Genomic DNA, 27,510 nt, shown 5'->3' with positions numbered 1-27,510 from the left:
AATTTACTTTACATTTAAAACTTACTTTATAATAATTTTCATTAGAACCAATTGCCTTAGAAAGCCCAAAATCACTAATTTTGGCATAATGTTGAGTCACCAAAAGCACATTTCTTGCTGCTAAATCCCTGTGGACAAAATTTTTTTCTTCTAAGTACTTCATCCCCATGGAAACTTGATGGACGAGTTCTGTTAAATTTTTTTCAGAAATATCCCTAAATATCACAAAAGAAATAAAGATTTTATTGAAAAGTTGCAAAATATAATTTTTTAATAGCAAAAATCATAATCGTTCATTTAATTAATACTGTATGCAAAGAAAAGAATGGACCAGAATTCTAGGCAATAAATACACAAAAAGAGCTGTCACACTATATGAAAATCCCTATTTCATAACTCAACAACTGTCAATGGCATCACATTGGGACCTGAAACCTACCACTTTTGCAAAAAAAACGTGCTCCCACCAACTGCCACCTGCTGATAACAGCGAGAGCGGGAGTGGCTGTTTGGAGTATTCATCAGCCGGCACCCGTGCTTTAAATAAATAATTTAAAAAAAAAAAACGACGTGGGTTCCCTTGTATTTTTGATAGCCAGCCTGGTAAAACTGACAGCTGGGCGCTGCAAACCTCAGCTGTCAGCGTTAGCAAGGCTGGTTATCAAGAAAAGAGGGGTGCCCATGCTGTTTTTTTTTTTAATCATTTAAATAAATAATTAAAAAAAACGATGTGGGGTCTCCCCTATTTTTGACAGCCAGCCTTTCTAAAGCAGACAGATGGGGGCTGGTATTCTCAGACTGGTAAGAGGCCATGGATATTGACCCCCCAGCCTAAAAATAGTAGCCCGCAGATGCTCAGAAATGGCACATCTATTATATGTGCCAATTCTGGTGCTTTGAACTGCTCTTCCCACTTGCCCTGTAGTGGTGGGAAGTGAGGTTCATATTTGTGGGGTTGATGTCACCTTTGTATTGTCCGGTGACATCAAGCAAACGGATTGGTAATCGAGAGTCGTCTATAAGACACCTACCCATTACTAATCCTCTATTTGTATGGTAAATAAAGATACAGTCAGAATAAAGTCCTTTATCTACTATATAAAGCTGAATGTGTGTGTGTGTGTATGTGTGTATGTCCGGGATTGGCATCTGCACCGTCGCAGCTACAGCCACAAAATTTTGCACAGTCACACGTCTGGACCCCGAGAGCGTCATAGGCTATATTGTGAGGCCAAATTTTAACCCCGCGCGTTCCAATTCACCAAACAATTTTGCCCCTATCTACATAATGGGGAAAAAAGTGAAAGGAAAAGTGTTGGAGGCGTCGCAGCTACAGAAACAAAATTTTGCACAGTCACACATCTGGACCCTGAGAGCGTCATAGGCTACGTTGTGAGGTGAAATTTTAACCCCGCGCTTTCCAATTCACCAAACAATTTTGCCCCTATCTACATAATGGGGAAAAAGTGAAAGGAAAAGTGTTGGAGGCGTCGCAGCTACAGCCACAAAATTTTGCACAGTCACATGTCTGGACCCCGAGAGCGTCAAAGGCTATATTGTGAGGTGAAATTTTAACCCCGCGCTTTCCAATTCACCAATTTTGCCTCTATCTACATAATGGGAAAAAATGAAAGGAAAAGTGTAGGAGGCAAATTGACAGCTGCCAGATGTGAACAAGGGGGACTTAAAGAATGAGAGCGATGGCGCCAAAGAGTATATACCGTACAGTTGCTAAGGTGGGGCCTCGACATGGGATACTCACCACACACGGGGATATGAACACACACAAAATGCGCCACACACTACCACGTGCTTGAACACATATTACCCTCAGCACACATTTCACCACAAATACACCAACCTCGCCACATAAAAGTCAAAACACAAAAGTCACCACTCAAAACTCGCCACGCGGAAAACTCGCCACATGCAAAAACTAGGCTCTTGCAAAACTCGCCACAAGTGCAAAATTCTCCTCATGAAAAACTCGCCACACGCAAAACTTGCACACGCGGAAAAATTGCCACATGCACAAAAGTTGCAACACATGCAAAAGTTGCCTCACACAAAACTTGCACATACTCAAAAGGCATAACACATAATACTCGCAATGCGCAAAACTCGCCATGCGCAAAACTTGCTGCACACAACTTGCTACACTAACCTGTCACATGCAACTCGACACACAAAAAGTTGCTACACGCATGTTGCTACACAAAACTCATCTCACAAAAGTCGCTACATGCATGTCGCCACACGCAACTCAACACACACAACTTGACAAACGAAACTCGCCCTAAAACACACACAAGTCTGGTATTATCCTTCAAAAATAAAAATCTGGTTAATAAGCAGACAAACTACAACAATTGCACCATATAGGAAATACGGCAGCTGTCAGTCACATGACCTGTCTATTATGTGTATGTGTGAGCTAATATATACTGCCCGGGGGAGGGCTTCCTGTTGGCTGGGGATTTATCAGGCTGCCAATTTTGCTTACAAATACTGAGGTAAAAATACTGAGCAAATAACGTGTGAATGAGGTCTAATACAGGAGGAGATGACACACAGGTATATACTATATACAGGGGAGATGACACACAGATATATACTATATACAGGAGAGATGACACACAGGTATATACTATATAGAGGAGGAGATGACATATAGGTACATATATATACAGGAGGAGATAACATACAGGTATATACTATATACAGGAGGAGATGACATACAGGTATATGCTATATATAGAAGATGACATGCAGGTATATACTATATGCAGGAGGAGATGACACTCAGATATATACTATATACAGGGGAGATGACACACAGGTATATACTATATACAGGAGGAGATGACATACAGGTATATGCTATATATAGAAGTTGACATGCAGGTATATATTATATGCAGGAGGAGATGACACTCAGATATATACTATATACAGGGGAGATGACACACAGGTATATACTATATACAGGAGGAGATGACATACAGGTATATACTATATATAGAAGGAGATGACATTCAGGTATATACTATATATAGGGGAGATGACACACAGCAGGCATATACTATATACAGGGGAGATGACATACAGGTATATACTATATACAGGAGATGACATACAGATGTATACTATATATAAGGGAGATGACAATCATGTATATACTGAGGTGATGAGGTGAAAATGAGAGGTGTGAGGTGAAAATGAAAAGGTGTGAGTGCAAAATGAGAGGAGTGAGGAAAAATAGTGGAGTGATCAGAAAATGACAGATGTGAGGTTGAAATGACAAGTGTTAGGGGGGAATGAGAGGAGTGAGGGAGAAAATGAGAGGTGTGAGGGAGAAAATGAGAGATGTGAGGGGGAAAATGAAAGATGTGATTGGGAAAATGAGAGGCGTGATGGGAAAATAAGAGAAGTGAGGTGCTATAACTAACCACAGATATTTACTATGCCCAGGCAACGCCGGGCTCTTCAGCTAGTCTAATATATAAAGCTGAATGTGTGTGTATGTGTATATGTGTATGTCCGGGACTGGCATCTGCACCGTCGCAGCTACAGCCACAAAATTTTGCACAGTCACACGTCTGGACCCCGAGAGCGTCATAGGCTATGTTGTGAGGCGAAATTTTAACCCCCCATGTTCCAATTCACCAAACAATTTTGCCCCTATCTACATAATGGGGAAAAAGTGAAAGGAAAAGTGTTGGAGGCAAATTGACAGCTGCCAGATGTGAACAAGGGGGACTTAAAGAGTGAGAGCGATGGCGCCAAAGAATATATACTGTACAGTTGCTAAGGTGGGGCCCCGACATGGGATACTCACCACACACGGTGATATGAACACACACACAAAATGCGCCACACACTACCATGTGCTTGAACACATATACCACCCTCAGCACACATTTCACCACACATACACCAACCTCACCACATAAAAGTCGAAACACAAAAGTCGCTGCTCAAAAATCGCCACGCGCAAAACTCGCCACATGCAAAACTATGCTCACGCAAAACTCACCTCACGTGCAAAACTCACCTCATGGAAAACTCGCCATATGCAAAACTGGCACACGCGGAAAAATTGCCACATGGACAAAAGTTGCAACACATGCAAAATTTGCCTCACACAAAACTTGCACATACTCAAAACGTACCACACATAAAACTTGCCACGCACAAAACTCGCCATGCGCAAAACTTGCTGCACACAACTTGCTACACTAACCTGTCACATGCAACTTGAGACACAAAAAGTTGCTACATGCATGTCGCCACACAAAACTCGTCTCACAAAAGTCGCTACATGCATGTCGCCACATGCAACTCAACACACACAACTTGACACATGAAACTCGCCCTAAAACACACACACAAGTCTGGTATTATCCTTCAAAAATAAAAATCTGATTAATAAGCAGACAAACTACAAGAGGAACAAATGTACCATATAGGAAATACGGCAGCTGTCAGTCACATGACCTGTCTATTATGTGTATGTGTGAACTAATATATACTGCCAGGGGAAGGGCTTCCTGTTGGCGGGGGATTTATCAGGCTGCCAATTTTGCTTACAAATACTGAGGTAAAAATATTGTCCAAATAACGTGTGAACGCGGTCTAATACAGGAGGAGATGACATACAGATATATACTATATACAGGGGAGATGACACACAGATATATACTATATACAGGAGAGATGACACACAGGTATATACTATATACAGGAGGAGATGAAACACAGGTATATACTATATACAGGAGGAGATGATACACAGGTATATACTATATAAAGGAGGAGATGACATACAGGTATATACTTTATACAGGAGGAGATGACACACTGGTATATACTATATACAGGAGAGATGACATACAGGTACATACTATATACAGGGGAGATAACACACAGGTATATACTATATACAGGGGAGATGACACACAGATATATACTATATACAGGGGAGATGACACACAGGTATATACTATATACAGGAGGAGATGACACACTGGTATCTATATATATAATTGTCTAAGGGTTTAATTGTCTGTCTGTCCTGGAAATCCCGCGTCGCTGATTGGTCGAGGCCAGCCGGCCTCGACCAATCAGCGACGGGCACAGTCTGCTGCTGTCTGTCCTGGAAATCCCACATCGCTGATTGGTCGAGGCCGCTAGGCCTCGACTAATCAGCGACGGGCACAGTCTGCCGCGAATTCTGGAATCATCATTGTCCTCCACTGCTGTCAAGTGCCGCCATTGTGTTGTTTAAGGGTCTAAATGTCTGTCTGTCTCGGAAATCCCGCCTTGCTGATTGGTCGAGGCCAGCCGGCCTCTATGGGGCCATAACTGCATGGAGCATTATAATACGTGACTGGGCAAAATACTACGTGACTGGGCAATATACTACATGGACATGCATATTCTAGAATACCCGATGCAATAGAATCGGGCCACCATCTAGTATACTATATACAGGGGAGATGACATACAGGTACATACTATATACAGGGGAGATGACACACAGGTATATACTATATACAGGGGAGATGACACACAGGTATATACTATGTACAGGAGGAGATGACACACAGGTATACACAGGAGGAGATGACACACAGGTATATACAGGAGGAGATGACACAGGTATATACTATATACAGGAGGAGATGACACACAGGTATATTCAGGAGGAGATGACACACAGGTATATACTATATACAGGAGGAGATGACACACAGGTATATACTATATACAGGGGAGATGACACACGTATATACTATATACAGGAGGAGATGACACACGTATATACTATATACAGGAGCAGATGACACACAGGTATATACTATATACAGGAGGAGATGACACACAGGTATATACTATATACAGGAGGAGATGACATACAGGTACATACTATATACAGGAGGAGATGACACACAGGTATATACTATATACAGGAGCAGATGACACACAGGTATATACTATATACAGAAGGAGATGACTTACAGGTATATGCTATATACAGGAGGAGATGACACACGTATATACTGTATACAGTAGGAGATGACATACAGGTATATACTATATAAAAGAGGAGATGACACATAGGTATATAGAGGAGGAGATGACAAACAGCAGGTATATACTATATACAGGGGAGATGACATACAGGTATATACTATATACAGGAGATGACATACAGGTATATACTATATATAGGAGGAGATGACATACAGGTATATAGTATATACAGAAGAGATGGCATACAGGTATATACTATATACAGGAGGAGATGACACATAGGTATATACAATATACAGGAGGAGATGACATACAGCAGATATATACTATTTGCATGGGAGATGACATACTGGTATATACTATATACAGGAGATGACATACAGGTGTATACTATATATAAGGGAGATGACAAACATGTATATACTGAGGGGAAAATGAGAAGTGTGAGGTGAAAATGAGGGGTGTGAGGTGAAAATAAAAAGATGTGAGTGCAAAATGAGAGGAGTGAGGGAAAATAGTGGAGTGATCGGAAAATGACAGATGTGAGGTCGAAATAACAAGTGTTAGGGGGAAATGAGAGGAGTAAGGGGGAAAATAAGAGGAGTGAGGTGCTATAACTAACCATATATATTTACTATGCCCAGGCAACACCGGGCTTTTCAGCTAGTTTGAAATAAAACAAAACACACCTTTTCCTTCTTTTATTTAAAAATAACAAACACAGTTATACTGACCTAACGCCCATTTCACCAATGCCCTAATCTCCTGTACTAAAACAAAAATAAAAAAAACAACAATGACCCTCACCTCTCAGTTGTCCTGCCCCATGTCTGGGGGATAAACACTGTTTAACCTGGATGCTGCCAAGATATGGCTGTCCAGGCTGAGAACAACTAGGGAATGAGCTGCTGCGAGGTCAGCCTCAGTGACTAGCAGTGATGTCATTGAGGTTGCTGCAGGTCACTGAGGCTGCATTACCAGCCAGCAAATGAACTGCGGTGACCTCGGTGAGATCACCGCTAGCACAGTGAGAAAAAGTCTCACGGTGCAGAGGCGAGCTCACCATAGTTCTACAGGAGAATTACACTGCGGTGAATTTGAACTGAAATGCAAGGCTGAACTGACTCCATCAAAGTGGAGGTAATCTACTCCTGGCCCACACAGGAATAATGGAAGCAAGAGATGCTGAATCTCCACCAAGAGGTTGTGCAACTTGTGAAGAAGCATAGAGGTGCAGTGATAACCTATTGGAGTTGTTGAATCTCTTTGCTGTTTGTCCTGTAAGTGTGTGTTTATATACGTGCTTGTATATACTGTTATGTGTGAACCTGTATGTGTATGTGTACGTGCCTTTACATATATCTGTTATATGTAAGTAAATATATATATTGTGACAGAGTCACTGGCTTTGTAGAGGGAAGGAGGTACAGTACAGACCAAAAGTTTGGACACACCTTCTCATTTAGTGTGCAAAGGGTATTTATTGTGCAAAGCAGTCATCAAAATAAAAGGTGGCTACGTTGAAGAACCTATAATATAAGACATATTTTCAGTTGTTTCACACTTTTTTGTTAAGTATATAATTCCACATGTGTTAATTCATAGTTTTGATGCCTTCAGTGTGAATGTACAATTTTCATAGTCATGAAAAGACAGAAAAATCTTTAAATGAGAAGGTGTGTCCAAACTTTTGGTCTGTACTGTACGTGTCACTGCGCATTGTGCGGTCAGTACACATGCAGCGGTTGGTGATGTGAAACCGGAGTGTTTTGTGCTTCTAGCACACTAGATGCTGAGATGCCATGTACAGAGTTTATGGGCCGGTTTCATGTGAGCACCCGCAGTGCGGGAAGGAGGATGCTCACTGTACCCTCTTCCCTGAAGGACCTGCAGGTATTTGAGGACCTGCAGTGATGTCAAGATCACGTGACTGGCACATATGTTGATATACATGGGCCTATTTTTCAGTCGTGGTGTGGTGCTGTGAGGAGAATCTGTACTTTCCAAAGGAGTTGAGGACTGAGAGTGATCTTCCCTAACAGTGTGCGGGAGGACCCCGAACAAAGCAGGGCTGAACAGGAGGCTATTATGTTTGTTTTATTTTTTGTCATGCCCAGAGGGCTGCATTTCGTTTTCAACACCGTGGCTTATGCTGCATATAATAAACCCACTGGTGTTTTATGTGCATGGACTCCTGAGTCTACCTGAATGCTTCTGCCGAGCACCTCTAACTCAGGGGAGCTGGGCTGACATCAGGTTACCCTCACTTTGCAGTAACTGGCGAGCTGCTGTATCTGGTGTCCAAATTGAGGGGTGGAGAAATTGTGGAACAGCTGTTAGTTCCAACATCATAGCAGCAGAGGGTTTTAGATATGACCCGTGCACATGTACTAGGTGATCCTCTAGGGGTTGAGAAAAATCAGGAGATTTTATTGGCCAAGTTGTTACTGGGAGATTCTAGATTATTGTAGGTCTTACCCCACCTGCCAGATAACTGCCCTTGTGTCTCATTTCAGAAGGCCCCTAGTCCATTGCCAGTGATAGAAATTCCCTTTGAGAGAATTGCTATGGACTTGGTGGGTCCTCTTGTTAAGTCAGCACACGGTCATTAATACATCTTGGTTGTTATGGATTATGCGACCCGATAACCCGAAGCAGTGCCACTGAAGAACTCTTCAGCTAAGAGTATCGCCCGGGAGCTGGTACACATCTTTGCCAGGACTGGTTCCCCAAAGAAATTTTGATGCATCGGTGAACGTCGCTTATGAGCAAAGTGATGTGGGAGCTGTACAGAGTCCTCCATATCGCCCAGCTGTGAACCTCCGTGTACCATCTGCAGACCAATGGCCTGGTGGAGCTCTTCAACAAAACCTTGAAGGCCATACTCATGAGGGTCGTTGAGAAGGACGGTCGAGACTGGGACTATCTGCTATCCTTCTTGCTTTATTCCATTAGTGAAGCTCCACAGGCATCCACAGGGTTTTTGCCGTTTGAGCTTCTGTATGGCCAACATCCAAGAGGGCTCTTGGATATCACCAAGGAAACCTGGGAAGCCGAGGTCGCGCCACACCGAAGCGTGATAGAGCATGTCACCCATCTGTAGGAGAGGATGGCTCACGTAATGCCTACTGTGAAGGAATAGGTACAGGAGGCCCAAGTCAGGGTGCTCAACCGATCAGCGAGACTGAGGCAGTTCCAGCCCAAGGACCGCATGCTAGCACTCAAACCAATGGTGGAGAGCAGGTTCCTGGCCAAGTAGCAAGGCCAGTATGAGGTCATGAAGAAACTTGGGAACGTGAATTATTAGGTACACCAGCCCAGTCACAGGAAGCCATACCAGATGTACCATGTGAACCTGCTCAAGCCCTGGCGGGACCGTGAACTGCTGGAAGCTTCTTGCCTGGAGGCCCATCCTGAAGCCAAGGTCGAGGAAGTTGTGATTGCAGAGATGTTAATGCCAGCCCAGAAGCAGCAATGTTGATTACTGCTGCAGCAGAACCGTGATCTGTTCTCAGAATTGCCAAGGCGCACACAAGTCGTTGAACACGATGTACTAATGGTAAGGGTGAACTGAAAGCCCTATAGTATTTCTGAAGCATGGCGGAAAATAATCTCACAAGAGGTGAAGAGGATGCTAGACCTTGAGATAATAGAGGAATTAAAAAGAGGATGGTCCAGTCCCATCGCCCTCGTACCGAAGCCCAGTGGCGAGTGGCGGTTTTGCAACGACTACCGCAAGGTCAATGAGGTGTCCAGGGTTGACATGTACCCGATGCCCAGCGTGGATGAACTTTTTGAGTGACTGGGGTCCGCGAGGTATATCATAACCCTCAATCTAAAAAAGGAATACTGGCAGATTTCCATGTCGCAGAGTGCCTAAGAGAAGACAGTCTTCTCGATGCCAGATGGCTGCTTCCATTACACCAGGATGCCATTCAGTCTGCAGGGGGCCCCCACTACTTCCAGAGGGCAATGGATCAGATCTTGGTGCTACATAGAAAGTATGCCACAGCCTATTTGGATGACATTGTCATCTTCAGCCATGACTGGAGTTCGCATCTCTCAAAGGTACAGGCGGCCCTCAATGCCTTGAGGAAAGCGGGTTTTACATTAAACCTGAAGAAATGTGCCATAGGGAAAGAGGAGGCCAGGTACTTGGGCTACATCATTGGGAGAGGCATAATTAAGACCCAATTCAATAAAATAGAGGCGATTCAGGAGTGGCCGCAGCCGCTTTCCAAGAAGCAAGTGAGAGCATTTCTTGGGATCTTGGGTAGTCATGAGAGAGTATTCTTGTTACTCAGGTTATCCAGAGCAAGCTCCGGTGGTCTCCAAGCAGTGGCGTAGGAAGGGGGGTGCGGGGGGGGGGGGGGGGCGGTCCGTCCCGGGCGGCACAATTCAGGGGGCGGGCATCTAGCCATTCAATTTGTGCTGGCACAAGCATCTTCTCAGTCAGTGCAGAGCCAGGCAGTGCAGGCACATAGGGGTTAAGAACGCAGCCAGCGTGACATTGTTTGTGGGCGGAGAGAGCACGTTCTCCTGCTCTGCTCTCCCGCCCGCCCCTCGCTGGCTGCTGAACTTATCAGATTCAGGCAGATTCCGGTGGAGCTCCTTGCTGCCCTGAGTGAGTGCGATGTATCGCTGTATTCTGACAGTCTGGGTGAGCTGGAGCGGCCACAGCTGATATACTGTATATTATATACTTCAGCAGCCTCCCAGGTCCCCAGCACCTGTCCTGTATATGTATATACTGTATCTGTACAGCCTGTATGACAGTATATATAATATATATACAGGACAGGTGCTGGGGGCCTGGGCTGGGTGGCTGTTGAAATATATAGACTGCACAGTACCATCACTCCCCTGTATATATACACTGCACAGTACCACTCCCCTGTATATATACACTGCACAGTACCACTGCCCTGTATATATACACAGCACAGCACCACTCCTCCTGTATATATACACTGCACAGGACCACTGCCCTGTATATATACAGTGCACAGTACCATCACTGCCCTGTATATATACACTGCACAGGACCACTGCCCTGTATATATACACTGCACAGGACCACTGCCCTGTATATATACACTGCACAGCACCACTCCTCCTGTATATATAGACTGCACAGTACCACTGCCCTGTATATATACACTGCACAGTACCACTCCTCCAGTCCTGTATATACACACTGCACAGTACCACTCCTCCAGTCCTGTATATACACACTGCACAGTACCACTACTCCTGTCCTGTATATATACACTGCACAGTACCACTCCTCCTGTCCTGTATATACACACTGCACAGTACCACTCCTCCTGTCCTGTATATACACACTGCACAGTACCACTCCTCCTGTCCTGTATATATACACTGCACAGTACCACTCCTTCTGTCCTGTATATATACACTGCACAGTACCACTTCTCCTGTCCTGTATACATACACTGCACAGTACCACTCCTCCTGTCCTGTATGTATACACTGCACAGTACCACTCCTCCTGTCCTGTATATATACACTGCACAGTACCACTCCTCCTATCCTGTATATATACACTGCCCAGTACCACTCCTCCTGTCCTGTATATATACACTGCACAGTACCACTCCTCCTGTCCTGTATATATACACTGCACAGTACCACTCCTCCTATCCTGTATATATACACTGCACAGTACCACTCCTCCTGTCCTGTATACATACACTGCACAGTACCACTCCTCCTGTCCTGTATGTATACACTGCACAGTACCACTCCTCCTGTCCTGTATATATACACTGCACAGTACCACTCCTCCTGTCCTGTATATATACACTGCACAGTACCACTCCTCCTGTCCTGTATATACACACTGCACAGTACCACTCCTCCTGTCCTGTATATACACACTGCACAGTACCTCTCCTTCTGTACTGTATATATACACTGCACAGTACCTCTCCTCCTGTCCTGTATACATACACTGCACAGTACCACTCCTCCTGTCCTGTATGTATACACTGCACAGTACCACTCCTCCTGTCCTGTATATATACACTGCACAGTACCACTCCTCCTGTCCTGTATATACACACTGCACAGTACCACTCCTCCTGTCCTGTATATACACACTGCACAGTACCACTCCTCCTGTCCTGTATATATACACTGCACAGTACCACTCCTCCTGTCCTGTATATATACACTGCACAGTACCTCTCCTTCTGTACTGTATATATACACTGCACAGTACCTCTCCTCCTATCCTGTATATATACACTGTAGAATTTGCAATAGCTGTCACTCATGTTAGAAGTGAAATCTGGCATTGTACTATACCTAGATTTCTCTGCTGTATCTGGGCATCATGAATCGTGGTATGTGTTAAAGGGGGGACCCACTGAGACTCTTTTGCCCGGGGCCCTCAAAAACCTGGAGCCGGCCCTGGGGGTGGGTCACCGGGCCGCGGCCGGCGCTGCAGCTGTTTAACGCTATTGACGTGCGGGCCCGCGCCCGTGCGTCAATAGTTAACAGCCGCCAGCCAATCTGAGGCTGGCAGCTGACGTCAGTCCCAGTGTGCATGTCGCCGGCGTCTGACATCATTGTCAGTCGCCGGCGAGTGCACGCTTCAGCTGCGTGGAGAGAGCAGGAGCGCAGTCAGGTAAGCAGAACTTGTTTTTTTTTGCAGTCCCGATCATGTGATGGTAACATTCACCGGCGAAACAATTTAACTTGTCCATCTGAGGTCTTATTCCTGCTGGGGGGGGGCGCCAAACTCGGGAACAGCCCCGGGCGGCAAAAGCTCTAGCTAGGCCTCTGTCTCCAAGTATTTTAGCATGCTTGGAGATTTATTTTTCGCCTCAGCTGCATGATTGTGACTGCTAGACAGTCTGCATACATGTGGGGGTTGCCTGTTAGTTAGGGAATTCCCACATGTATTCAGCCTGCCAAGCAGTCGCAAATCATGCAGCTGAGGCGACGAAAACTAAATCTCTGAGCACACCAAAATACTCTGAGACCACCTGAGCAATGAGTATACTCGCTCATGACTAATCGTGGGGTATTACCGATAGTTTATCCTGAACTTCACCACAATTGCCGCATCATTAATGGACCTCCTCTAGGGCACCAGACTGACTGTGTTAAAATGGACTACTGACAAATAGAGGGCGTGTCAGGAACTCAAACAGGCTCTGTGTAGGCATCCGGTTCTGGTCGCACCAGACTTTAACAAAGAATTTGTGTTATAGACCGATGCTTCAGAGTCCAGATTAGGAGCGGTGCTCTCACAGAATATAAATGGAGAACAGCATCCTATCCTGTATCTGAGACGAAAACTCTCCTCTTTCGAGAAGAATTATGCAATTGTAGAAAAGGAGTGCTTGGCCATAAAGGGGACTGTAAATATACATTTAAGTATTACCTTCTAGGCCAAAGATTCAAATTAGTGTCAGACCATGCCCCGTTGAAATGGTTGAGTGAGAGAAAGGGTAAGAATGCCAGAGTGACTAGGTGGTTCTTGGCTCTTTAGGACTTCTCCCAGAGCGCAGATTTCCCAGCGACGGTCCCAGTCGTATGCCATCTCCGTCAATGGAGTGAGGGTCCTCGGGCTGCTGGATTCTGGAAGTCTGGTGACACTAATCAGAGCTGCCCTATCCCACCAGTTAGTCCTCAATAAGTTGGTGGGTGTCCGTTACATACATGGTGATGCCATGGACTACCTGTTGCCAGAGTAACCATGTGCACAGACTGTGGTGATAAGACCCATGAGGCTGGAGTAGTGAGAGACTTGATCCATCCCGTCATTCTGGGTCGTGATTTTTCTCTTTTCTGGGACTTGTGGCAGAAGGGGGCTGTACCGAGTTTCCCAGTTCAAAGCCAGGCCCCTCTGAAGGTAGCTCCATCAGGAGCAGAGGTGATGGAGTTTACCCTTTGTGTCCTCGCTGGAGAGGAGAACGAGACTGTACCTGAGGAGATCTGCTTCCCTGACTCAGAGGCGCTCGTTAGAAGCCTTCGGGTAGACTCAGGAGTCCGTGCACATAAAACACCAGTGGGGGTATTATATACAGCAATCTGTCACTATATACAGTTAGGGCCAGAACTATTTGGACAGTGACACAATTTTCGCGAGTTGGGCTCTGTATGCCACCACATTGGATTTGAAATGAAACCTCTACAACAGAATTCAAGTGCAGATTGTAACGTTTAATTTGAAGGGTTGAACAAAAATATTTGATAGAAAATGTAGGAATTGTACACATTTCTTTACAAACACTCCACATTTTAGGAGGTCAAAAGTAATTGGACAAATAAACATAACCCAAACAAAATATTTTTATTTTCAATATTTTGTTGCAAATACTTTGGAGGCAATCACTGCCTTAAGTCTGGAACCCATGGACATCACCAAACGCTGGGTTTCCTCCTTCTTAATGCTTTGCCAGGCCTTTACAGCCGCAGCCTTCAGGTCTTGCTTGTTTGTGGGTCTTTCCGTCTTAAGTCTGGATTTGAGCAAGTGAAATGCATGCTCAATTGGGTTTAGATCTGGAGATTGACTTGGCCATTGCAGAATGTTCCACTTTTTGGCACTCATGAACTCCTGGGTAGCTTTGGCTGTATGCTTGGGGTCATTGTCCATCTGTACTATGAAGCGCCGTCCAATCAACTTTGCAGCATTTGGCTGAATCTGGGCTGAAAGTATATCCCGGTACACTTCAGAATTCATCCGGCTACTCTTGTCTGCTCTTATGTCATCAATAAACACAAGTGACCCAGTGCCATTGAAAGCCATGCATGCCCATGCCATCACGTTGCCTCCACCATGTTTTACAGAGGATGTGGTGTGCCTTGGATCATGTGCCGTTCCCTTTCTTCTCCAAACTTTTTTCTTCCCATCATTCTGGTACAGGTTGATCTTTGTCTCATCTGTCCATAGAATACTTTTCCAGAACTGAGCTGGCTTCTTGAGGTGTTTTTCTGCAAATTTAACTCTGGCATGTCTATTTTTGGTATTGATGAATGGTTTGCATCTAGATGTGAACCCTTTGCATGGAGTCTTCTCTTTACTGTTAACTTAGAGACAGATACACCTACTTCACTGAGAGTGTTCTGGACTTCAGTTGATGTTGTGAACGGGTTCTTCTTCACCAAATTAAGTATGCGGCGATCATCCACCACTGTTGTCATCCGTGGACGCCCAGGCCTTTTTGAGTTCCCAAGCTCACCAGTCAATTCCTTTTTTCTCAGAATGTACCCAACTGTTGATTTTGCTACTCCAAGCATGTCTGCTATCTCTCTAATGGATTTTTTCTTTTTTTTCAGCCTCAGGATGTTCTGCTTCACCTCAATTGAGAGTTCCTTTGACCGCATGTTGTCTGCTCACAGCAACAGCTTCCAAATGCAAAACCACACACCTGGAATCCACCCCTGACCTTTTAACTACTTCATTGATTACAGGTTAACGAGGGAGACGCCTTCAGAGTTAATTGCAGCCCTTAGAGTCCATTGTCCAATTACTTTTGGTCCCTTGAAAAAGAGGACGCTATGCATTACAGAGCTATGATTCCTAAACCCTTTCTCCGATTTGGATGTGGAAACTATCATATTGCAGCTGGGAGTGTGCACTTTCAGCCCATATTATATATATAATTGTATTTCTGAACATGTTTTTGTAAACAGCTAAAATAACAAAACTTGTGTCACTGTCCAAATATTTCTGGCCCTAACTGTATATATATATATATACAGTTGAAACTGGATGTTTACATACACTATATAAAAAGACACATATGCATGTTTTTCTCAGTATCTGACACGAAATCAGAATGAACCTTTCCCGTTTTAGGTTAATTTGGATTACCATAGTTATTAATATTTGCCAAATGTCAGAATCATGAGAGAAAGGGGAATGTTTGAAGGCATTTTTATTACTTACTTAAAAGTCAAAAGTTTACATACATTTCATTAGTATTTGGTACCATTGCACTTAAACTGAATGACTTGGGTCAAACATTTGGGACAACCTTCCATAAGCTTCTCACAATAGTTGTTCGGAAATTGGACCCATTCCTTCTGACAAAACCGGTGTAACTGATGCAGGTTTATAGGTCGCCTTTTTAGCTTTTCCCTTAAATTTTCAATAGGATTGAGATTAGGGTTTGTGATGGCCACTCCTAAACACTGACTTTCTTATCCTTAAGTCACTTTGCTACCATTTTGGCAGTATACTTTGGGTCATTGTCCATTGGAAGACCCATTTAAGCCTAAGCATTAACTTCCTGACTGATGATTCTTAAATTGTTGCTACAGTATTGTTACATAAACTTATTTTTTAATGATGTTATCTATTTTGTGAAGTGCATTAGTCCCTCCTGCAGCAAAAAATCCCCACAACATGAGGCTGCCATCCCCGTGTTTCACAGTTGGGATGGTGTTTTTAGGCTTCCTGGCTTCTTTCTTTTTTCTTCCAAATGTAACAATGGTCATGATGCCCAAAAAATTCAATTTTAGTTTTATCAGACCACAGGACATTTCTCCAAAAATTAAGATCTGTGATGCTGTGTGCATTAGTTTGGCTCTCTTATGTTTCTTTTGGAGTAATGGCTTCTTCCTGGCACAGTGGCCTTTCAGCCCATGTTGATACAGTACTTGTTTCACTTGGGATATTGACACAATCTTACCAGCTTCCACCATCATCTTCACAAGGTCTTTTGCTTTTGTCCTTGGGTTGATATGCACATGTCAGACCAAAGCACGATCATCTCTGGGACACAGTACCCATCTCCTTCCTGAGTGGTATGATGGATGGACATTCCAATCTTGTTTGTACTTGCATATAATTGTTTGTACAGATGAATGAAACACCTTCAGGTATCTTGAACTTGTACCCAAGGATGAGCCACACTTGTGCATGTCCACAATTCTCTTCATGATATCTTGGCTGACTTCTTTAGACTTTCCCATGAAGCTGCATAAAGCAGCAGTGTGTTTTAGGTGTGCATTAAATACATCCACAGGTGAGTCTCTAAATAACTCAAAAGATGCCAAAAAACATCAGAAGATTCCAAACACTTTGCAGTAGTAATGAAAATGTCTTAAAAAATTTTCTCTCTCATTATTCTGGCATTTGCAAATATTAATAATTATGGTAATCCTCATAGACCTAACATGGGAAAGGTTTATTCTGATTTCATGTCAGATATTGAGAAAAACGTGCATATGTGTCTTTTTATATAGTGTATGTAAACTTCTAGTTTCAACTGTATATATATCTACTGTATATATCTATCTACACTGACGAGAAAAAGAGTAACAATGTTTTGAATGTCAACCACTTGACTTTTGAATTGATGAATGGACTTAATTTGGTATTCTTCCAGCTGTCATGGCACACACGATGCAGTTATCATTGAGCTGGATGATGATTGTTATGACCTGGTGGTCAGGACTATAATGGACCTGGTGGTTAAGAGCACACAGAATGACCTGATAGTCACTGATAATTAAGGACGAGCTCTGGGACGTGGGAACTCTGCTGACCGCAATCCCTAATCCTATAACACACACTAGAAATAGCCGTGAATTGCGCCTAACGCTCCCTATGCAACTCGGCACAGCCTAAGGAACTAGCTAGCCCTGAAGATAGAAAAATAAAGCCTACCTTGCCTCAGAGAAATTCCCCAAAGGAAAAGGCAGCCCCCCACATATAATGACTGTGAGTAAAGATGAAAATACAAACACAGAGATGAAATAGATTTAGCAAAGCGAGGCCCGACTTACTGAACAGACTGAGGATAGGAAAGGTTGCTTTGCGGTCAGCACAAAAAACTACAAAAAGACCACGCAGAGTGTGCAAAAAGACCCTCCGCACCGACTCACGGTGCGGAGGCGCTCCCTCTGCGTCCCAGAGCTTCCAGCAAGCAAGACAATAATAAAAATAGCAAGCTGGACAGAAAAATAGCAAACCAAAGAAAAACAAACAGGAACTTAGCTTCTGATGGGAAGACAGGTCACAAGAACGATCCAGGAGTGAACTAGACCAATACTGGAACATTGACAGGTGGCATGGAGCAAAGATCTAAGTGGAGTTAAATAGAGCAGCCCACTAACGACTTAGCCTCGTACCTGTGGAAGGAAACTCAGAAACACCCAGAGGAAGTCCATGGACAGAACCAGCCGAAGTACCATTCATGACCACAGGAGGGAGCCCGACAACAGAATTCACAACAGTACCCCCCTTGAGGAGGGGTCACCGAACCCTCACCAGAGCCCCCAGGCCGGTTAGGATGAGCCAAATGAAAGGCATGAACCAGATCGGCAGCATGAACATCAGAGGCAAAAACCCAGGAATTATCTTCCTGACCATAACCCTTCCACTTGACCAGGTACTGGAGTTTCCGTCTCGAAATACGAGAATCCAAAATCTTCTCCACCACATACTCCAACTCCCCCTCAACCAACACCGGGGCAGGAGGATCAACGGATGGAATTCACAGGCGCCACGTATCTCCGCAATAACGACCTATGGAACACATTATGGATGGCAAAAGAAGCAGGAAGGGCCAAACGAAATGACACAGGATTGATAACCTCAGAAATCTTATACGGACCAATGAAACGAGGCTTAAACTTAGGAGAGGAAACCTTCATAGGAACATAACAAGACGACAACCAAACCAAATCACCAACACGAAGTCGGGGACCCACACAGCGCCGGCGGTTAGCGAAACGTTGAGCCTTCTCCTGGGACAATGTCAAATTGTCCACCACATGAGTCCAAATCTGCTGCAACCTATCCACCACAGTATCTACACCAGGACAGTCCGAAGACTCAACCTGCCCTGAAGAGAAATGAGGATGGAAACCAGAATTGCAGAAAAACGGCGAAACCAAAGTAGCCGAGCTGGCCCGATTATTAAGGGCGAACTCAGCCAACGGCAAAAAGGACACCCAATCATCCTGATCAGCAGAAACAAAGCATCTCAGATATGTTTCCAAAGTTTGATTAGTTTGTTCGGTTTGGCCATTTGTCTGAGGATGGAAAGCCGAGGAAAAAGACAAATCAATGCCCATCCTAGCACAAAAGGATCGCCAAAACCTCGAAACAAACTGGGAACCTCTGTCAGAAACGATGTTCTCCGGGATACCATGTAAACGAACCACATGCTGGAAAAATAATGGCACCAAATCAGAGGAGGAAGGCAATTTAGACAAAGGTACCAAATGGACCATCTTAGAAAAGCGATCACAAACCACCCAAATGACTGACATCTTTTGAGAGACGGGGAGATCCGAAATAAAATCCATAGAAATATGCGTCCAGGGCCTCTTCGGGACCGGCAAGGGCAAAAGCAACCCACTGGCACGAGAACAGCAGGGCTTAGCCCGAGCACAAGTCCCTCAGGACTGCACAAAAGAGCGCACATCCCGTGACAAAGATGGCCACCAAAAGGATCTGGCCACCAAATCTCTGGTACCAAAGATTCCAGGATGCCCAGCCAACACTGAACAATGAATCTCAAAGATAACTCTACTAGTCCATCTATCAGGGACAAACAGTTTCACCGCTGGGCAACGGTCAGGTCTATCAGCCTGAAATTTTTGCAGCACCCGCCGCAAATCAGGGGAGATGGCAGACAAAATTACCCCCTCTTTGAGAATACCCGCCGGCTCAGGAACACCCGGAGAGTCAGGCACAAAACTCCTTGACAGGGCATCAGCCTTCACATTCTTAGAGCCCGGAAGGTACGAAACCACAAAATCAAAACGGGAGAAAAATAACGACCATCAAGCCTGTCGCGGATTCAACCGTTTGGCAGACTCAAGATAAGTCAAATTCTTGTGATCTGTCAAGACCACCACGCGATGCTTGGCTCCTTCAAGCCAATGACGCCACTCCTCGAATGCCCACTTCATGGCCAAAAACTCTCGATTACCAACATCATAATTACGCTCAGCAGGCGAAAACTTTCTAGAAAAGAAAGCACATGGCTTCATCACCGAACCATCAGAACTTCTTTGCGACAAAACAGCCCCTGCTCCAATCTCAGAAGCATCAACCTCAACCTGAAATGGGAGCGAAACATCTGGCTGGCACAACACAGGGGCAGAAGAAAAACGACGCTTCAACTCCTGAAAAGCCTCCACAGCTGCAGAAGACCAATTGACCACATCAGCACTTTTCTTGGTCAAATCAGTCAACGGTTTAGCAACACTAGAAAAATTAGCGATGAAGCGCCGATAAAAATTAGCAAAGCCCAGGAACTTTTGCAAGCTCTTCACAGATGTCGGCTGAGTCCAATCGTAAATGGCCTGAACTTTAACAGGGTCCATCTCGATAGTAGAAGGGGAAAAAATGAACCCCAAAAATGAAACCTTCTGAACTCCAAAGAGACACTTTGACCCCTTCACAAACAAGGAATTCGCACGAAGGACCTGGAACACCATTCTGACCTGCTTCACATGAAACTCCCAATCATCCGAAAAGACCAAAATATCATCCAAATACACAATCAGGAATTTATCCAGGTACTCTCGGAAGATGTCATGCATAAAGGACTGAAATACCGATGGAGCAGTGGAAAGCCCGAATGGCATAACCAGGTACTCAAAATGGCCTTCGGGCATATTAAATGCTGTTTTCCATTCATCGCCTTGTTTAATACGCACAAGATTATACGCCCCTTGAAGATCTATCTTGGTGAACCAGCTAGCCCCTTTAATACGAGCAAATAAATCAGACAGCAACGGCAAAGGATACTGAAATTTGACTGTAATTTTATTAAGAAGGCGGTAATCAATACAAGGTCTCAAAGAACCATCCTTCTTGGCCACAAAAAAGAACCCTGCTCCTAACGGTGATGACGACGGGCGAATATGGCCTTTCTCCAAGGATTCCTTTATATAACTCCACATAGCGGCGTGTTCTGGCACAGATAAATTGAACAGTCGGCCCTTAGGAAACTTACTACCAGGAATCAAATTGATAGCACAATCGCAATCCCTATGAGGAGGTAGGGCACTGGATTTGGGCTCATCAAATACATCCCGATAATCCGACAAAAACTCTGGAACTTCAGAAGGAGTGGAAGACGAAATAGACAAAAATGGAACATCACCATGTACCCCCTGGCAACCCCAGCTGGACACTGACATAGATTTCCAGTCCAATACTGGATTATAAACCTGTAGCCATGGCAACCCCAAATCGACCACATCATGCAGATTATGCAACACCAGAAAGCGGATATCCTCCTGATGTGCAGGAGCCATGCACATGGTCAATTGGGTCCAGTACTGAGGCTTATTCTTGGCCAAAGGCGTAGCATCAATTCCTCTCAATGGAATAGGATACTGCAAGGGCTCCAAGAAAAAACCACAGCGCCTAGCATACTCCAAGTCCATCAAATTCAGGGCAGCACCTGAATCCACAAATGCCATAACAGAATAGGATGACAAAGAGCAAATCAGAGTAACGGACAATAGAAATTTAGACTGTACAGTACCAATGGTGGCAGACCTAGCGAACCGATTAGTGCGCTTAAGACAATCGGAGATAGCATGAGTGGAATCACCACAGTAAAAACATAGCCAATTCCGACGTCTGTGTTCTTGCCGTTCAGCTCTGGTCAAAGTCCTATCACATTGCATAGGCTCAGGCCCATGCTCAGATAGTACCGCCAAATGGTGCACAGCTTTACGCTTACGCAAGCGTCGATCGATCTGAATGGCCAAAGACATAGACTCATTCAGACCAGCAGGCATGGGAAATCCCACCATGACATCCTTAAGGGCTTCAGAGAGACCCTTTCTGAAGACTTCTGCCAGGGCACATTCATTCCACTGAGTGAGCACAGACCACTTTCTAAACTTCTGACAATATATCTCCACTTCATCCTGACCCTGACACAGAGCCAGCAAGATTTTCTCTGCTTGATCCACTGAATTAGGTTCGTCATAAAGCAATCCAAGCGCCAGGAAAAACGCATCAACATCACGCAATGCCGGATCTCCTGGCGCAAGGGAAAATGCCCAGTCTTGAGGGTCACCACGTAACAAAGAAATAATGATCTTTACTTGTTGAACAGGGTCACCTGAGGAGCGAGGCTTCAAGGCAAGAAACAATTTACAATTATTTTTGAAATTCAAGAACTTAGATCTATCTCCAAAAAACAAATCAGGAATAGGAATCCTAGGCTCTGACATCGGATTCTGAACCACAAAATCTTGAATGTTTTGTACCCTTGTAGTGAGATTATCCATCCAAGAGGACAGACCTTGAATGTCCATGTTTACACCTGTGTCCTGAACCACCCAGAGGTAAAGGGGAAAAGAGAGACAAAACACACTGCAAAAAAAAAAAAAATGGTCTCAGAACTTCTCTTATCCCTCTATTGAGATGCATTAGTACTTTGGGCCACCTGTACTGTTATGACCTGGTGGTCAGGACTATAATGGACCTGGTGGTTAAGAGCACACAGAATGACCTGATAGTCACTGATAATTAAGGACGAGCTCTGGGACGTGGGGACTCTGCTGACCGCAATCCCTAATCCTATAACACACACTAGAAATAGCCGTGGATTGCGCCTAACGCTCCCTATGCAACTCGGCACAGCCTAAGGAACTAGCTAGCCCTGAAGATAGAAAAATAAAGCCTACCTTGCCTCAGAGAAATTCCCCAAAGGAAAAGGCAGCCCCCCACATATAATGACTGTGAGTAAAGATGAAAATACAAACACAGAGATGAAATAGATTTAGCAAAGCGAGGCCCAACTTACTGAACAGACTGAGGATAGGAAAGGTTGCTTTGCGGTCAGCACAAAAACCTACAAAAAGACCACGCAGAGGGCGCAAAAAGACCCTCCGCACCGACTCACGGTGCGGAGGCGCTCCCTCTGCGTCCCAGAGCTTCCAGCAAGCAAGACAATAATAAAAATAGCAAACTGGACAGAAAAATAGCAAACCAAAGAAAAACAAACAGGAACTTAGCTTCTGATGGGAAGACAGGTCACAAGAACGATCCAGGAGTGAACTAGACCAATACTGGAACATTGACAGGTGGCATGGAGCAAAGATCTAAGTGGAGTTAAATAGAGCAGCCCACTAATGACTTAGCCTCGTCACCTGTGGAAGGAAACTCAGAAACACCCAGAGGAAGTCCATGGACAGAACCAGCCGAAGTACCATTCATGACCACAGGAGGGAGCCCGACAACAGAATTCACAACAGATGATATTGCTATTTTCTTGGGAAATCTTCATGGCTGCTTCTCATTTCAAACCAGTGACAAATCACTTGGGAAAAAACCTAATAACGTACTGAGCTATTAGGGAATGTTCAGTGTGAACTGTGACAGAGTTGAACACTTACGTTTATGAGTTTGTTTCAGTGCTGGGAAACCTGTGAAAAGCAACTAAAACTGCACTTGTTTGTTTGACCAAAACTGAACTGCCTGTGTGACCTCTACCTTAGGCCTAATGCCTAATGCCTTCCAGAGAAAGTGAATCTCTACAATGTACACTGTTCAAAAAAATAAAGGGAACACTAAAATACCACATCCTAGATATCACTGAATGAAATATTTCAGCTGCAAATCTTTATTCATTACATAGTTGAATGTGTTGAGAACAATAAAACATAAAAATGATCAATGTAAATCAAAATTAATATCCCACGGAGGTCTGGATTTGGAATGATACTCAAAATCAAAGTGGAAAATCAAATTACAGGCTGATCCAACTTCAGTGGAAATTAGGGTTGAGCGAAACGGGTCGGCCATTTTCAGAAGTCACCGACTTTTGGCAGAGTCGGGTTTCATAAAACCCGACCCGACCCCTGTGTGGGGTCGGCCATGAGGTCGGCGATCTTCTGAATCTGGTATCGGAATTCCGATACCGAGTTCCGATATGTTTGCAATATCGGAAATCGGTATCGGAATCCATATTTAAGTGTAAAATAAAGAATTAAAATAAAAAATATTGCTATACTCACCCTCTGACGCGCCCTGGTACTAACCGGAAGCCTTTCTTCCTTAGAATCAGCGCGTGAAAGACCTTAGATGACGTCGCGGCTTGTGATTGGTCGCGCGACCGCCCATGTGACCGCTCACGCGACCAATCACAAGCCACGACGTCACCGAAGGTCCTTCAAGCGCTGATTCTTAGGAAGGAAGGCTGCCGGAAAGAAGCAGGGCGCGTCCGAGGGTGAGTATATTCCTATTAGGTATATACTCACCCTTGGACGCGCCCTGCTTTTTTCCAGCAGCCTTCCTTCCTAAGAATCAGCGCTTGAAGGACCTTCGGTGATGTCGCTGCTTGTGATTGGTCGCGTGAGCGGTCACATGGGCGGTCGCGCGACCAATCACAAGCCGCGACATCATCTAAGGTCTTTCACGCGCTGATTCTAAGGAAGGAAGGCTGCCGGTTAGTACCAGGGCGCGTCAGAGGGTGAGTACAGCAATATTTTTTATTTTAATTATTTATTTTACACTTAAATATGGATCCCAGGGCCTGAAGGAGAGTTTCCTCTCCTTCAGACCCTGGGAACCATTAGAAACCCAATGCACTGCATGGGTTTCGTGTTTCGGCCGACCCCGACCCGACTTTTCTATAGGATCGGCCAATTTCACTCGACCCGACTTTTGAGAAAGTCGGGTTTCGTGAAACCCGACCCGATCCTATAAAAGTAAAAGTCGCTCAACCCTAGTGGAAATGCCTCAAGACAAGGAAATTATGTTCTATCGTGTGTGTATGGCCTCCATTTGCCTGTATGACCAGCCTACAATGCCTGGGCATGCTCCCGAAGAGGCAGCGGACGGTCTCCTGAGGGATCTCCAACCAGACCTGGACTAAAGCATCCACCAATTCCTGGACAGTCTGTCGTGCAACTTGACGTAGGTGGATGGTGCGAGACATGATGTCCCAGATGTGTTCAATTGGATTCAGGTCTGGGGAATGGGCAGGCCAGTCCATAGCTTCAATGCCTGCATCTTGCAGGAACTGCTGACACACTCCAGCCACATGAGATCTGGCATTGTCCTGCATTAGGAGGAACCCAGGGCCAACTGCACCAGCATATGGTCTCACAAGGGGTCTGAGGATCTCATCTTGGTACCTAATTGCAGTCAGGCTACCTCTGGCGAGCACATGGAGCGCTGTGTGGCCCTGCAAAGGAATGCCACCCCACACCATTACTGACACACTGTCAGACCTGTCATGCTGTAGGATGTTGCAGGCAGCAGATTGCTCTCCACGGCGTCTCCAGACGCTCAGTGTGAACCTGCTTTCATCTGTGAAGAGCACAGGGTGCCAGTGGTGAATTTGCCAATCCTGGTGTTCTGTGGCAAATGCCAAGCATCCCGCAAGGTGTTGAGCTGTGAACACAACCCCCATCTGTGAACGCCGAGCATTCAGACTATCCTCATGGAGTCGGTTTCTAACCATTTGAGCAGACACATGCACATTTGTGGCCTGCTGGAGGTCATTTTGCAGGGCTCTGGCAGTGCTCCTCCTGTTCCTCCTTGCACAAAGGCTGAGGTAGCGGTCCTGCTGCTGGGTTGTTGCCCTCCTACAGCCCCCTCCTCATCTCATTGTGTACTGGCCTGTCTCCTGGTACTACCTCCAGCCTCTGGACAGTAGGCTGACAGACACAGCAAACCTTCTTGCCACAGCTTTCATTGATGTGCCATCCTGGATGAGCTGCACTACCTGAGCTACTTGTGTAGGTTGTAGAGTCCATCTCATGCTACCATGAGTGTGAAAGCACAACCAACATTCAAAAGTAACCAAAACATCAGCCAGAAAGCATTGGTACTGAGATGTGGTCTGTGGTCCCCACCTGCAGAATCACTCCTTTATTGAGTGTGTATTGATAATTTCCATCTGTTGTCTATTCCATTTGCACAACAGCACGTGAAATTGGTTGTCAAACAGTGTTGCTTCCTAAGTGAACAGTTTGATTTCACAGGAGTTTGATTTACTTGGAGTTATATTCTGTTGTTTAAGTGTTCCCTTTATTTTTTGAGCAATGTATATATGTACCGGTATGTACAAGTGCCTGCATATACTGTATGTGACTGTATAGAATATAGTATGTGTGCCTGTATATTCTCTATGTGTGACTCTATATGCATTGTGTTTATGTGCATTTAAATAGTGTGTTTATGAGCCTGTATATATGTGTATGTGCCTGTATATACAGTAGTATATTTGTTTCAGCGTGTATGACTTCAACATGTGCATGAGTGTGTATATATGTGTCTTGATGTGTACACACATATGTATGTGTGTGTATGGGTATGTATGTAGAGCATATTATTATTATTATTTATTTATATAGCACCATTGATTCCATGGTGCTTCACATGAGAAGGGGTTACATACAAGTTACAGATATCGCTTACAGTAAACAAACTAACAATGACAGACTGATACAGAGGGGCGAGGACCCTGCCCTTGCGGGCTTACATTCTACAGGATTATGGGGAAGGAGACAATAGGTTGAGGGTTGCAGGAGCTCCGGTGTTGGTGAGGCGGTAGCTCCGGTATTGGTGAGGAGGCAGCAGGGTCAGTGCAGGCTGTATATATGTTTGTATCAGAAAAAAAAGGATGGTGCTCGTAGAGAATGGGAGGTGCTGGCTGAACTGGAGTAATCCAAAAATGTAGAAAAAATGAATCAGCCGCACTCAGACAGATGCAAGGTGAACAATTTAATTTTTGTCCACAAAGTTATACCACAATCATAGTAATGCAAGTTTGGTGAGCAAACAATGCGATAAGTAGCGAGTAACGTTTTGACCTCATCATGGTCTTTCTCAAACATTGCTAAAAAATAAATGAGGACATGAGTCAGGGTGATTCTTTGCAGAAAATGACATGCATAGAACAATGCAAGCACTAACATAAACCCATAAATAGTTCATATAAGAATAAACAGGAAAATCATATCAGAAAATAGTCAACCAACATACATAAATAAACATAAATAAACTAAAGGGCATAAATTGTCTTAAGCTTTAGTCACACTAATCGACTTACCAACAATCACTACCAGCGATACAACCTGGCCGTGATCGTTGGTAAGTCGTTGTGTGGTCGCTGGGGAGCTGTCACACAGACAGCTCTCTCCAGCGACCAACGATCAGGGGAACGACTACGGCATCGTTGAAACTGTCTTCAACGATGCCGAAGTCCCCCTGCAGCACCCGGATAACCAGGGTAAATATCGGGTTACTAAACGCAGGGCCGCGCTTAGTAACCCTATATTTACCCTGGTTACCATTGTAAAAGTTTTAAAAAAAACAGTACATACTCACATTCTGATGTCTGTCACGTCCCCCGCCGGCATCCACAGGGTTAAAACTGCTTTTGGCAGGAGCGCTGCTAATGCACACGCTGCTGCCGAGAGCTTCCCTGCACTGACTGTCACCGCTGTGCTCTGCTTTATGGCCGGCGCTGACACAGTCAGTGCAGGGAAGCTCTCGGC

The 27,510-nt window shown here is 44.7% G+C and overlaps 1 protein-coding gene across 3 annotated transcripts in view; it reads right to left on the bottom strand.

The window, feature by feature from the left end:
- The window catches only part of SYK (spleen associated tyrosine kinase), a 255,942-nt gene that overhangs the window by 26,135 nt on the left and 202,297 nt on the right, over window positions 1-27,510 (bottom strand). For all 3 annotated transcript variants that reach the window (XM_069762302.1, XM_069762301.1, XM_069762305.1), the window contains one exon: window positions 26-215. In XM_069762302.1, the coding sequence (XP_069618403.1) occupies window positions 26-215 (190 nt within the window). The remainder of the gene's footprint in view (window positions 1-25; window positions 216-27,510) is intronic.

This window comes from Ranitomeya imitator, chromosome 1 (assembly GCF_032444005.1).
Source record: "Ranitomeya imitator isolate aRanImi1 chromosome 1, aRanImi1.pri, whole genome shotgun sequence".
Classification (NCBI taxonomy): domain Eukaryota; kingdom Metazoa; phylum Chordata; class Amphibia; order Anura; family Dendrobatidae; genus Ranitomeya; species Ranitomeya imitator.
This window is presented reverse-complemented; position numbering and strand designations above follow the sequence as displayed.